At 37.5% G+C, this 14,162-nt stretch overlaps 1 protein-coding gene across 1 annotated transcript; it reads right to left on the reverse strand.

Annotated features, from left to right (window-relative positions):
• Positions 1-5,112: 5,112 nt before the first annotated feature.
• Positions 5,113-7,098, reverse strand: nodal6.S (nodal homolog 6 S homeolog). Its single transcript, NM_001095676.1, is given in 3 exon segments — positions 5,113-5,600; positions 5,841-6,565; positions 6,796-7,098. Coding segments are annotated over 3 exon segments (1,140 nt in total). The 5' UTR covers positions 7,058-7,098; the 3' UTR covers positions 5,113-5,447.
• Positions 7,099-14,162: the final 7,064 nt, after the last annotated feature.

Consider the following 14,162-nt stretch of genomic DNA (forward strand, 5'->3'; position numbering starts at 1 on the left):
AAAGCCAAGAACTCTTTATACTCAGGGTCAGACTGGCCTTTCGGAAAGCCTTGGAATATCCAGGGGGACCAAGGCTTCTAAAATGATATCATTATTCATAATTACCCCTGGAATCATTTATATAGCACCTTCAACAAATATACCTGGCCCTGTGATCAACGGCATCCAGAAACCATTCATCTTATGTTCATAAAGCTAATTTTTTTGGCATATATAAATATAGTGTATATATATATATATATATATATATATATATATATATATATATATATATATATATATATATATATATCCCTGGGCCCCTCTTGCAGCAAAGGATTGTGGGTAATTCTAATCAGTATCACATTACAGCACTTAGTGGTCAGGAGCTCAAACATGAAACCGCAGTAGGAAAAAGAAACAGATTCTTGACCTTTTTCATAATAAACCTCAGGCCTCTCCTTATAAACGGTGGGTTTTTTCAGTGAATCCATTTCAGTTTTCCACGACGCTCAGTACAGCTCTAGAGTAAGAATCCTTCGCACTCGCTGCCAGATGAGGTGGCTCTGTCCCCCACACATGGGCAGATTTATGTTGTTGCAGGAGACTGGATTATACATTCTCCATTCTCCATTCCCTTCTGTATGGACAGTTAGCCTCCACTGATACAGCAGCTTTATGTTATAGGGAACTGATTGAGATGGGGAGAGCAACATTACCAGCAGTAATAACCCCCATATGTAATAAAAGGCACTACGTTTGCCCAGGAGCAGTAACCCAGAGCAACCAATCAGCAGGTAGCATTTACTGGTCACTGGCAAACTTAAAGGATAAGTAAACCTTAAAAATAAGACAATGTAAAATTGATGAGGGAGCTATTCTAAGCACTTTTGCAATGTACATTCATTATTTATTTCTTTTTAATTCCAAGATATTAAAGGATTCATGTACTGTTTACATTAATGAATTTTGTTACAACAGCGCCACCTACTGGTCATTTTCCAACCAGTCTGACCAACAAGTAGTCAATGAAGTTGTTAGGAGAAAGAAAGAGGCTGCTCTGATCTTTCTCTGAAAGCTAGCAACTGACTATACAGAAATCTAACAGACAGCTAGGGTCACTGACACTTCAAAGGGTGCTGCGGAGCCGAAAGTCTGGTATCAGCGGTTTAAAACTGCTAATATCTCGGAAACCCCTAAAAATGACAAATTCAGAAAAACGGCAATGGTGTTCAGAGGTGCATGTGAGTAAATTTGGAACAATTAATTATGGGTTTGGGTTCTATTTAAGGCTGGTATGAGCAGTTAAGAAAGGAGACATTTGAGGACCCCAGGACAGGAATATTGCAGTCCTCCTTCTTTCGTCATCAGGCCCGGATTTGTGGCGAGGCCACATAGGCCCGGGCCTAGGGCGGCACATTTTTGGGGGTGGCATGCCGCCCAGCCGCTCTGTGGGGAGCCTGTGCTCCCCAGTGCTCCGGCGCTCCCAAAAGCGCCAGCGTGTGGTAGTGCGGGTGGGCGCTAGGACCGCGCGGAGCGCACGGCCTAGGGGCGCCCATCCAGCGAATACGGTGCTGTTCGTCATGAATCTTAATCCATGAGGAAGATTTAAATATATACACCTTGGCACACAAATTTATTTGGGTTCCTGTTTTCTAGGAAAATCCAGAATGCTCGGGACCTGGGGTTTTCCGGATAACAGATCTTCCTGTAATTTGGACCTTTACACTTTAAGTCTACTAGAAAATCATGTAATTATTAAATAAACCCAATAGGCTGGTTTTGCTTCCAATGAAGATTAATTAGATTTTAGTTTGGATCATTTACAAGATACTGTTTTATTATAACAGAGAAAAAGGAAATCTTTTTAAAAATTTGGATTATTTGGATAAAATGGAGTCTAAGGGAAACAGCTTTTCCGTAATTCTGAGCTTTCTGGATAATGGTTTTCTGGATAACGGATCCCATACCTGTACTGAACATTTCCCACTTCATTTGTTTCCCCTCTCACATGGAGTCCTAGCAGCTTCCCGTTGCACCCTATATACATGCCCCTGGTGCCTGCCTCTTGTACTTGACCTGCAAACTAGGACCCCCAGCCACTCCATTGGAACTATAGATAATATAAACCAATATCTTCCTGTGTGCTAAGCTAAAGGGTTCAAAGGGTTTAATGGCTTTTTGCTTCATATTTCAACCTCACAAGCAATGAATGTTATAAACTTACTGGTTAAAACTTCCTTCACTTCTTGGCCATGTTTGATCTATTTCAGCAGGTTAAGGAAATGGTAATCATATGTCTGGGTTAAATGCAGAATTATATGTTTTCTAATGGCCAAAGATCTGTAACATAAGTGAGATGTGCTTCTGGGGGAGTTTCAATTATTTCTACATTCAGTAGGCTGGTGGCTCCCTCTGGTGCAAACACTGTATATCCATACAACTGGAATATATTCTTTGCACTAGATGGCCCGATCTCTAGTCTATTCTATGAATATATTGCTCTTATGTGTTAGTTCCTCATAGCTATGTAGGGCATAAGGAGTATTTTAATCTACATAGATAGATATGGATCGAATGTAACATACAACTTGATACGGGTTAGACGAAATTATCTAATGCGAGACCTGGGTTTTTCCAGATAACGGATTTTTCCATAATTTGGATCTTCATACCTTAAGTCTACTAGAAAATCATGTAAACATTAAATAAACCCAACGTTTGGTTTTGCTTCCAATAAAGATTAAAGGAGAAGGAAAGGCATTTTTACTTGGGGTGCCAAAAGTTAGGTATCCCAAATGATTATATATACTTACCTGACACCCTGGGTCACTGCACCTATCAGGAGAAAACTGCATTGGCCCGGGGCTATTCAAGTAAGCACCATGAAATTATCATCTTCTTGCTTCTTCTTTCTTCAAATTTCCCATGACAGACGCATGCTCAGTAAAATGAAATAGCCAGCTGTTTTGTTAAAGTTCGTCTTTTCACTCTTCTGCGCAGGTACAGCCGCGAGAAGAAAGAAGAAGACGGAAGAGGATCACTCAGTGGTGCTGGCTGGAAGGACCCAGTGCCAGTACAGTTTTCTGCCATTAGATGAACCAGCCCAGGGTTTCAGGTAAGTAAATATAATCACTTGGGAGTGCCTAACTTTTGGCACCCCCAAGTATAACGCGTTTGAGAAGGAATTGTTCAACTATCGGGGAATTTAAAACTTTAGCAGAAGATTTGAAGGATCGTTTTAAGGAGAGAGGATATGGGAATGATATTATCAAAAAAGCTTACCTAAAGGCTGAAAATATGAATAGAAACACCCTTTTGGTTCCAAAAAAGAAGAAACATAAAACAAGTTTTGGTGATAAAATATTCTTTATTACAAGATACAGTAGACAATATAAAAAGATTATTAAAGTGGTTAAAAGTTTTTTGCCAATTTTGTACACAAACAGTGATTTCTTTGATGCATTGGCCCAGGGAGTGAGTGGATAATAGTAATTTGAAATATTTCTCGATACAAGGTATAGAACAGATTAGGACAGGTATTAGGGAAGGAGATTTTCTGACCAAACTGCAGAAAAGAGAGGTATATGGGATATTTTACTTACAAACTAGGCTGCCACTTGGATTAAATTTTACCTTTGATGTGACTTTTTATATATAATACTTATCGACTATTTATATTCTGTAATTTAAATTTATATTTAATGTGCACCCCATAACATGGATTGTATAATATCAAGTGTTTCCAAACAATTGAGCCAATAGCTCTGGTTCTAATTGACGATGCATATAACATATGTGAGAGATTCTGATTGGTTTTAAATTTGGGTGGGTCTATGTGAGCTGGTATTTAAGGATTGACAACAATTGAATATATCTGAGATTGCCTATGACTAAGTGCTAGGTAAGCATGAAACGCGTTAGGCTCCATGAGGGGTTTTTTTGTTGATATTTTATAAGATGTAATAAACTTGTATTTTTTTATCTTAAAAGTATGCTTTTGTAATTTTTTTGCAAGTAATGAGGTTATACCTTTGTTTGGTCACTAGAGGACTCCAGCATGCGAGTATATGTTTATTTTGATCTATATCCAAGTAATTTAGAGTCTACCCCAAGTATAACATGCCTTTCCTTCTCCTTTAATAATATCTTAGTTTGTATTTTATTATTACAGAAAAAAAAAATTTGATTATTTTGATAAAATGGAGTCTATGGAGCTTTCTGAACAACAGGTTTTCCCAAACATGTAGCAGTTCAAGGATTCACAAACTTAAAATTGCCAATGTTTTTCAATCCCATCTAAAATACAGATTTTGCTTCATTGTCTTTATGATGGTAAAATAATGAAAAGTGCCTTCCTGATCCATTGACACTGATCATCATGTCAGTAATTAATAGATAATTAATTACTGACAATGGATAATTAAGCCCAGTTTCAGACTGGGATGCCAGGGGCCACCAGAAAACCTTACACCATGGGCCCACTTTCCAAACTATTAGCTGTAGACCATGGGCCCACTTTCCAAACTATTATTCCTACTCTCCTCACTGTTTTGTTCATACCAGGGGTGTAACTACAGAGGAAGCAGACCCTGGAGCTGCAGGGGGCCCCAGGAGGTATAGGGGGCCCCATTAGGCCCTAATTGACGAAGATTGCCGATCTCCCAGTCAGTTTACAGAGGACAGCCAGCTCCACCAGGGCCAAGCTAGCTCCACAAGGGCCAAGAACGCCAGCTCAGAAGCGAACTTTAAATCTGCCACCACAAGCCCCATGACGTCACTTCCGTGAATGGACAGGAAAAAAATAGTGCATCTCGCTTAGACTAGCTAACAGGCTAATAAACCAACTGTCGCACAGGGTCTCTGCACACACAGCCGATGCTGCTAATGGCTAGGGCTTCGGATGGAGAGAATCTGCCAGAACTGCACCCGGTAATAGGATCCAACATGGGACCGGTGAGTACAACCAAGGCCGATAGAAGAAAACAAAGATGAATGAGACCGGCTGTGGGGAGGTATTTATGCTAATGAGTTGGACATTTTCTTCTGTTCATGCTGACAGGGAAGCAAACCAGCACATTTCAAATATGCTGCTGTCTTAAAACTTAAAATAAAAAAGCAAAAGAAACAATATGAGTTTTGGACATTTATTTCAAGTTGTCACAACATATAGCAACTACATTTATATTCATATTATTATACATATCATTAATGAGAACATTGCAGTGTAAAAATACAGATTCCACATAGTTATAAAGGATCACTTTTAACTGCACAAAGTGCTGGTAATTAAGTTAATCTGATTGACTTGTCCATATCTGAAACCACAAATGATTTCATACTTTGGGAAAAGTTCATAGGAACTGGCACTTGGTGTTTTTTTATTAGGCACCCACTTTACCAAGGTAATTTCTTTAGTAACATCAGTCAGGTGGTTGTGCTGTATACCAATACATATCTTGGGAACCTCAGTTGCATCCGCAGTCTTCGACAATCATATCTTCATGGTGCTTTAGAACAACTTCATTATCCTCATACATCAGCATGGACAATGGACTCATCTTCACTGGGACACAGGAATTGCATTCAACTCTGTCAGAGTCATACAGCTTGACCAAACTCTGCAACAAAAGGAATGTAATGAAGAAACATTAGTACAAAAAACATTATATAATTTATATAAACATTGACTTAGGGCATCACTAAGACACTAGTCTTGTGCAATAATACTGTAAAGCCTGCTTAATGCAATAAATATTTTGCAAAATATTAAACAAACACGATTCGCTTGGAGATGTAAATATTGGGAATAACAAACCCAAATATTATAAAATATAAGGATACTAAAAGTTTTCTCTTACCTTAATGTAAGCATGATTTGTTGGCTTGAAGCTCTCATTCAGGGGTACTGGACAGGACCCCTCACATCGGAATGCATTGAACTTCTTTGGATAGATGATATGCTGACCCCATCCAATCTTGTCAAAATCAACGATCATGTCCACCCTCCTGCACAAGGGCTTTCCATTATCCTTTGGTCTGGATAGAAATTTGTTCCTCATGATGCTGTGTTGTACGTTTCTGTTCCTCTTGTGTCTTCTAGTGCCAGGAAAACTGCTTCCTTCCTCGATCTTGACATACTTAGATGACTCCACTGTTTTAATGAGGCTCTGATGAGAACCGGTCAGGTTGGCAGAAGGTATGTCTTTAGCGAATACCACCAGAATGACTCTCTCTGCAACCACATTTGTACAGCTAATCTTCTTGCCTGTCTTGGACATATCCTTGGCTCGGAGATACCCTTCACTCTCAAAATGGTCCCTGTGCTGGAGATAGTTCTGCATCATTTTGGTGATATTAAAAACCTTCCTAGAGGAACCCTGTTCAACAGATGAATCATACTGGAATGACCCCAGGAAGAAGTTCTCGTGGAGGTCTTTAGTGTGGTAGATCTCAACTGTCACACTGTGAGACTTCTCAAAAGAAGGGATGTGAATTCTTAACTCAGCCAAATTCAGCTCATTGCTGCTGGAGATAGACGACATGTCAAAAGATAATGCCCAGCGATTATCCACTTCAACGCAACCTGAAAAAGACACAAGGAGAAACAAAAATTAGCATTATCATGTCTGGTAAAAGCCATCTCCATTATATAATGCAATTATATAGTAGTATATGCAGACTACTTAGAAAATTATTAAAACACCTTCAAATAATAATATATATATATAACTAAAATTAGTATTGTCAACATATGTAAAACAATGCAAATATAACAGCAGGAGGTAAATAATATTAGAAATACACTGTACTTACTTTTTGAGATGATACTTAGGACAGCATCAGATTCCTGAAGAGCAGGGTGTTCCAGAACTGAAAGGTCTGTAGCATTCCCCATGATTAGAGTCTGATAGAGTTCCATCATGTAGAGAGGATACTTCATATTCTGAGGATGTCTGCTCCCATAAATGCTAGTAGAAGCTCTCAGTGCCACTTTAGATCCTGTCAGAACAGGAGTAGGAATTCCCTGGACCAGGGAAAAGATTGTGATGGATATGACTATGCTCATTAGGGCCATCTTGTTCTCTTGGAGCTGGATCTTGTTCTCTTGGAGCTGGGTCTTGTTCTCTTGGAGCTGGAGAGATGATTCTTGTACAGAAGTTCTTGAAAACTGAAATGAGGAGTTGTGAGTTCCTTGGTCTTATATACAGGTGAACCCTGAGCTGTCAGACCTTCACACCTGTCAGCCTTTCATCTGCCTCACACCTCAGACATCAAGGAGCAAGGCTAAACTCATGTTACCTCTCCTCTACTGTTATGCTAATAACACTGGGGATTACTCACATACACAGAAGCACAGATACTAGTAGACAGAATAGTTTACTCAGAATAGTTCAGTCTAGGTATCTATATATTTTTTACTGTGAGGTTTTGCAATTATAAGTATGTTCAGAGTAAAAATTGGGAACTTGTGTAAAAGAATATATTTGATATACAATTTATAACAAATAGATATCTATAGATTTAAAAGACAATATATCCTAATTATTTAAATTAATAATATTTCCCTAAATTAATACCTATCCATTACTTATCCCTTCCTTAAGCTGTATGGTCTGGGGCAGTAGTGCCCATATTTTACTAATGAGGGGTTTACTTTTAGTGATGTTGCCCCATTATAATCTATATTGATAAAAGCATTGTTAGCATTCTGTTCCATTGAAAACATTACTTAATATTATATTGATTTATGAGCAAATGTATATTGCTATGTTTAACTAACAACTATTTATAATGTAACTTTAATAAATAAACTGTAATAAATATCTTAATGAAAAGAATGGAACAGGAGGTTGTTTTATACAGGCTGTTTGTTGACAGTGTCTTGAGATCTACTGCTCACCAGTTAAAGGTCTACTGGTAGATCACGATCTACCTTTTGGGCACCCCTGGTCTGGGTCAAGCACACCATGTGCGAAAATTGCATTGGGAGGGAGCCCTGCAGGGCTTGCACCCAGGCCCCTCATCACATCACATCAGCCATATTACTGAGCACACCTGGACCTCAATGACCATCTTGGTGATATCTACTCTTCTATAGTAATTAAGCTAAGATCCCAGCATTCCTTGACATCCCATAGTTACTGACCTTCCCAAAAAGTAGATACATATACAGGATACAGGGGTGCAGCTTTAGTCTCCATACACCTACTTTTTTGTGAGGGCCTGCAAAGTCATCTCCACAAAGATGGCTCTCAATATAAAATATAGCAGGTTTCCAATCTATGATTTCATTGAAAGAGTCACTTTACCTAAGGGTTTTCCAGATAATGGATCCTTCTGTAATTTGAATCTTCATACCTTTAGTCTACTAGTAAACGTTAAATAAACCCAATAGGCTGATTTTGCTTCCAATATGGATTAATTATATCCTCGGTTGGATCAAGTACCTATTTAACACTCCAGAGAAAGTTTAGATTTTGGATTGGATTTTGGATTTGGAGTCTATGGGAGACAGTCTTCCCATAATTCAGAGCTTTCTGGATAAGGGGTTTCCGGATAACTGTTCCCTTTACTGTGCATAGGAAATGAGGAAAGTGAAAAACAAATTGTTGAGTACGGAATAGTATACAGTACAGGTATGTGCCTGTTATCCAGAATGCTCAGGACCTGGGGCTTTCCGGATAATGGATCTTTCCATAATTTAGATTTTCATACCTTAAGTCTACTAGAAAGCATGTAAACATTAAATAAACCCAATAGGCTGGTTTTACTTCCAATAAGGTTAATTATATCTTAGTTGGTATCAAGTACAAGATACTGTTTTATTATTACAGAGAAAAAGGAAATCATTTTTAAAAATGTGGATTATTTGTATAAAATGGAGTCTATGGGAGACTGCCTTTCTGTAATTCAGAGCTTTCTGGATAGCAGGTTTCTGCATAACGGATCCCATACCTGTATACAGAACAGGATACAGTATATTGAATGCAATGGGGAAGGTTTGTATGGAACCGATACCACCATTATTTCTATATCTAAATAAGCTTAAATTTAACAGAAAAAAATGAATTTATTTATATTACAAAAATATGAGTATGTCTGGAGAAAGAGATTTTGAGATTAAAATGGTGTGAGAAGACGTAAACTTTGATCCCTTATTTTAAAAGGCCCATTCTTGGCACTTATAGGAGAGGAGCATTGAATTGGTGTGAGAACTGCACCCATAAGTGTCACCTGGTAACGCTTTTACTTTCCATGTCTCAGATGTGATTATAACTTTGCCACTGTACCTGTTTCAACCAAAACTAGATAAAATAATACAAGTGTTCAAGTATAATAGTTCAGTGCCTTAAACCGCTCTAACCTATTTCATATTTAATCAGCAAAATGTCCAAATTAAAGTGCATCAAAAATATTACTACTTCTTAAAATGCACAATTGCTTTTCCATTCAGTGACTGTAGCCATTGCCAAAAAGAATGGATAACATATTATTATGAAACATGTTCTGCAACTTTTCCTATATTTTAAAAATATTTTATTGAATAAAGTGTATTTTGAACAAGGCATGAAATTTTAATACAGGTATGGGACCTGTTATCCAGAATGCCCAGGACCTGGGGTTTTCCGGATAACGGATCTTTCTGTATTTTGGATCTTCATACCATAAAGTGATACTAACACTAAAAAACTACTTTTAAAATATGAATGTACATTTAGGGGCAGATTTATCAAGAGTCAAAGTGAAAATTGTAAGTAAAAAAAATCAGATTTCGAGCTATTTTTGTGTACTTCGAATAGTCCAAATTTGATTCGAAAAAAAATCAAAAATTCGAATATCGAAATTTATCATGTAATTTCTCCTTAAAACTTCGACTTCAACCATTCACCATCTAAAACCTGCCGAATTACTGTCTTAGCTTTTTAACCTCCTTAGAACCTATATGGAGTCAATTGGTGGACTTTGAAAAATCAAAGGCTTTTTTTTTAAATAGTTTTGATTGAATTCGATCTTACTTTGATTCGAACAATCAAATACAGCCTATTCACCAGCAAGAAAAAACTTCGATTTTTTAAATTTCGGGTGGTCTTTTTTTATTCCAATTTCGAAGTTATGGGAGTTCAAAAAAACTGCCATTACTTCGAAATTCGACCTTTGATAAATCTGCCCCTTCAAGTTACTTATAGGTCATGTTTATCTAATTTATTGTTAGTTGAAGTTCCTAAACCTGACTGTTTGGCCAACCTGATCGTCCCATCTCAGTTAAAGTTTCTACTGCTAACAGACTCCTACTGCACAAATATGGCAGCCCCCTCATACAGGAACATGGGGCATCAGACAGGTAATGTAAAAGCATTGTGCAAATACTTTATGGCAAAGTTATAAGTAGCTTTCAAAGGCAATATTATGATAGATGTAAAAAAGAGTTTAATTTCTGGTGTCAATATTTCTTTAAGTCATGTAAACATTAAATAAACCCAATAGGCTGGTTCTGCTTCCAATAGGGATTAATTATACCTGTATCTTAGTCTGGATCAAGTACACGGTTCTCTTTTATTATTATAGAGAAAAAGGAAATACTTTTTACACATTTGAATTATTTGGATAAAATGGGAGACAGCCTTTCCATAAATTCTGAGCTTTCTGGATAATGGGTTTCTGGATAACGGATCCATACCTGTATTGATATTGTCCATACATTGACCACAGATGTCGCACACTTGAGCAGCAATATCAGTGGGAATTATTATTATTTTTGCATCTTTTTTAACAAATTAGAACAAAAATATAATGGATATTAATTCATAATTTCTAAATCTAATCTGTAGATCAAATATATAAGGAAGAAGAATAGACACCTAATAACAGAATATGCATACAAATATGACAGATATTCATTTATCATCATTTCTAAATTAATTTTCTATTTATATTTATTAGGAATATAAACAAATGGTAACATAATAATTGAGGAGGACAAAACATTGTCTTTACTGCTGATGTCTAGATTAAGCTTTTCCATTATGATCTGTGTTTAAATTGGCGGCATAGACACAGTGTTCTACTTATAGAATTATTTATATTAGTGATAATGCATTTATTTATTTATTTTAAGAATTATTCAAGGAAAGTATTAAATATGATGCATCATTGATTTATGTGAGTATTAATGTAAATTTACATGTTGAAGTTCTTTTTTATAATTTATAGATTGCTTTATTTATTTGACCATACAAGTACCGCATGCTAATATACACATTTATATTTGTTGCTAAATTATTTCTCTGAACAGGGCTAACATAAATCAGTAGCGTATACTGTATGTATGTAAATTAGTATATACTAAATGCAGTTAGTTTAGATATCTAAAAAAACACACACTAAAGCCCATACATGTAGCACAGGTGCATTAGTATATATATATATAGGCCCCAAAGAGGGTCGAAACGTTGGAGACACTGTGAGTTTTGAATAAACCATTGAATTTTTTTGGAAAACGGAGTGCTGGTCCTTTCTACAATTTTATATACCTAAACTTGACCAAGCACCCGGCAAAAACTATATGTGAAGGAGTGCGGGTATCATCTACGATTTTGTTTTATATATATATATATATATATATATATATATATATATATATATATATATATATATATATATATATATATATATATATATATATATATATACACACACAACATGGGTTCATTAGGTGTAAGGTCCCTTTATTGTCTGTTACACATATTGAAATAACATCTATGTTTGATGTAAAATAGTAGGTTCTTTGATACATGCCAAGGTGACATTGGGTTATAGTACAAGTGCCAGGCTGCCTCATATGGCGTTACCTCCAACTGGAGTCAGGGCCTTTGAAGCTAAGCAAGTGGATAGATAGATGGAAACTGTCATCACTGATAATCTATATACAATTTTATCATGGATAATATTTAATCACTGATACAGTTCCATTAGATATAGAGATTGAAAAATAGGCAGGTGGCAAGCTAGGCAGGCATATAGAAACAGAATAATTAGTCAAATAAAGACATATGTAGGTATATATACAAAGATGATAACAGATAGATGATAGATATAGATACATGATAAATGAGATAAATATATATAGATAGATAGATAGATAGATAGATGTACTCTGAGTGTAGATCTGAGTAAGTGATAGCTATACTTACTACTGTCATGATTGCTTGATCTGCTTGCTCCCCCAAGTCCTTTGTCACATGGGTCTCCCTATGTTTCTGTTTTCACTGTTTCTTCATATATTAATGTCTATTTTATATTTACCAGGTTTTGGCCAGGGATACATGGTGTGTGTTCTCCATTGGCATATTTCAGCTGTCAGAGAAGCATCCCAAAATTCCCATGTCACCCTAAATGAAAACACACCCATTAGGGAGATCTCAAGACAAGAATCACTTGTATGCAGCAGTGACACTTCTCTGATAGCTGGATTATGCCAGAGGAGAAAGCTCCCAATGCGGCAAAGTCTGTGTTGTAAGAATCTTTAGCCCTGGGTACACTGGATCATACAAATGTATATTAAAAACATATTAATTAAATTGAAAAACTGTGAAAGTGATAGTGTTATTAATTAATATGTATAATTTGTTCCTGAGCCCACCTTTATTCATGTAATTTTCAACCATTAAGGGTACTAAGCAAGCTTACCTATGTGATTGCCAAACCTCTTAACTTAAGTTTTCAGGATTCAGGAGGTCTGGCATGGTGCTGAGAGACTGGCGTATTGCTAATGTGGTGCTATTCAAAAAGGGATCCCATTCTCAACCTTAAAACTACAGGCAGGTTAGTCTGACGTCAGCAGTAGGAAAGCTTTTAAAAGCAGTATTAAGGGATTAGATACCTTTATTGCAAATCATAATACTAAGTTTGTGCAAGCATGGTTTTGGAAAACTGGACAGCAAATAGGGTTGCCACCTTTTGATCCGGTTGAATCCAGACAGGGGGCGGCGATGGCACGATGAGGGCCATGATGTGGTGATCGGCGCATCAATCCTAGGGAATCCTGACCAGTTTTCCTAATTTGGAAAACTGGGCAGGCAGTTTTGACCCGGGCAGCCCTTCAAAAAATGTGCTGTCCTGGTCAAAACCAGACAGATGGCAACCCTAGCAGAAAACTGGAAAATGAGGTTCAATGTTGATAAATGCAAGGTTATGCACATTGGCAGAAATAATATAAATGCAAGTTATATACTAAATGGGAGTGTAGAGTTTCCTTAGGTGAGAAGGATCTAGGGGTTTTTGTAGATAACAAGTTGTCTAATTCCGAGCAGTGTCATTCTGTGGCCACTAAAGCAAATATCGTGCTGTCTTGGGCGTAAATTATGAGGGTAGATTGTCACGGTTGGGGTTGTTTTCTCTGGGAAAAAAAGTGTGATTACTCTTTACAAGTATGTAAAGACAGTTAGCAGGGAATCTTTTTCCCCTTATAAAGGATCACCGCACCAGAGGCACCCCTTCAGACTAGAGGAAAAGAACTTTCATTTGAAGCTGAGTAGGTGGTTTTTCACAGTGAGGACAGTGAGGTTGTGGAATGCACTGCAAATTGCAATATCAATATTAATCCTGCCCTGGGGTACCCGTGTGGTAAGCCCAACCCTGGCACAATCTTTCCCAAGGCAAAATCCCACACTCCACTCCTGGTGGGCACACAGTCCTAAGACCTCTTTAACCCAGGTAGCATTACCTGCCCCCTATACCTCTCCTTTGTTTAGAGGCAGTAGCTCCCACGTAGCAGGTTATCAAGCACAACCAGTCCTCACACAGGGGACACATGCTGGGATCATTCAATACCCTTTCCTCAAGCCAGAACTCACTGAGGGCTCACAGAACTGGTATAGGTATCCACAATGTCTCACAGAAATCTTCAGACCAACTCCAATACTTATCCATCTTTCACTGGAATCCATCTCCAGGCATCTCTCTCTGGGTGATCTCTCTCACGATTATTGGAGCCCCATTGTCCCCAAGCCCACCAAGGGCATCACCACCCATGTGGTTTCTCTCCATAGCCTGGGGCCTCTTGCCACCAGAACCCCAGCTGGAACAAAATCACTGCACCCTCAGTGAAAGTAAAAGTAGACTGAATCTGAGCACATGGCAGTTCATCTTTTTATAGTCTTTGCGCAACAGTGACACCTTCT

Source organism: Xenopus laevis, chromosome 3S (genome assembly GCF_017654675.1).
Source record: "Xenopus laevis strain J_2021 chromosome 3S, Xenopus_laevis_v10.1, whole genome shotgun sequence".
In the NCBI taxonomy this organism is placed as follows: Eukaryota; Metazoa; Chordata; class Amphibia; order Anura; family Pipidae; genus Xenopus; species Xenopus laevis.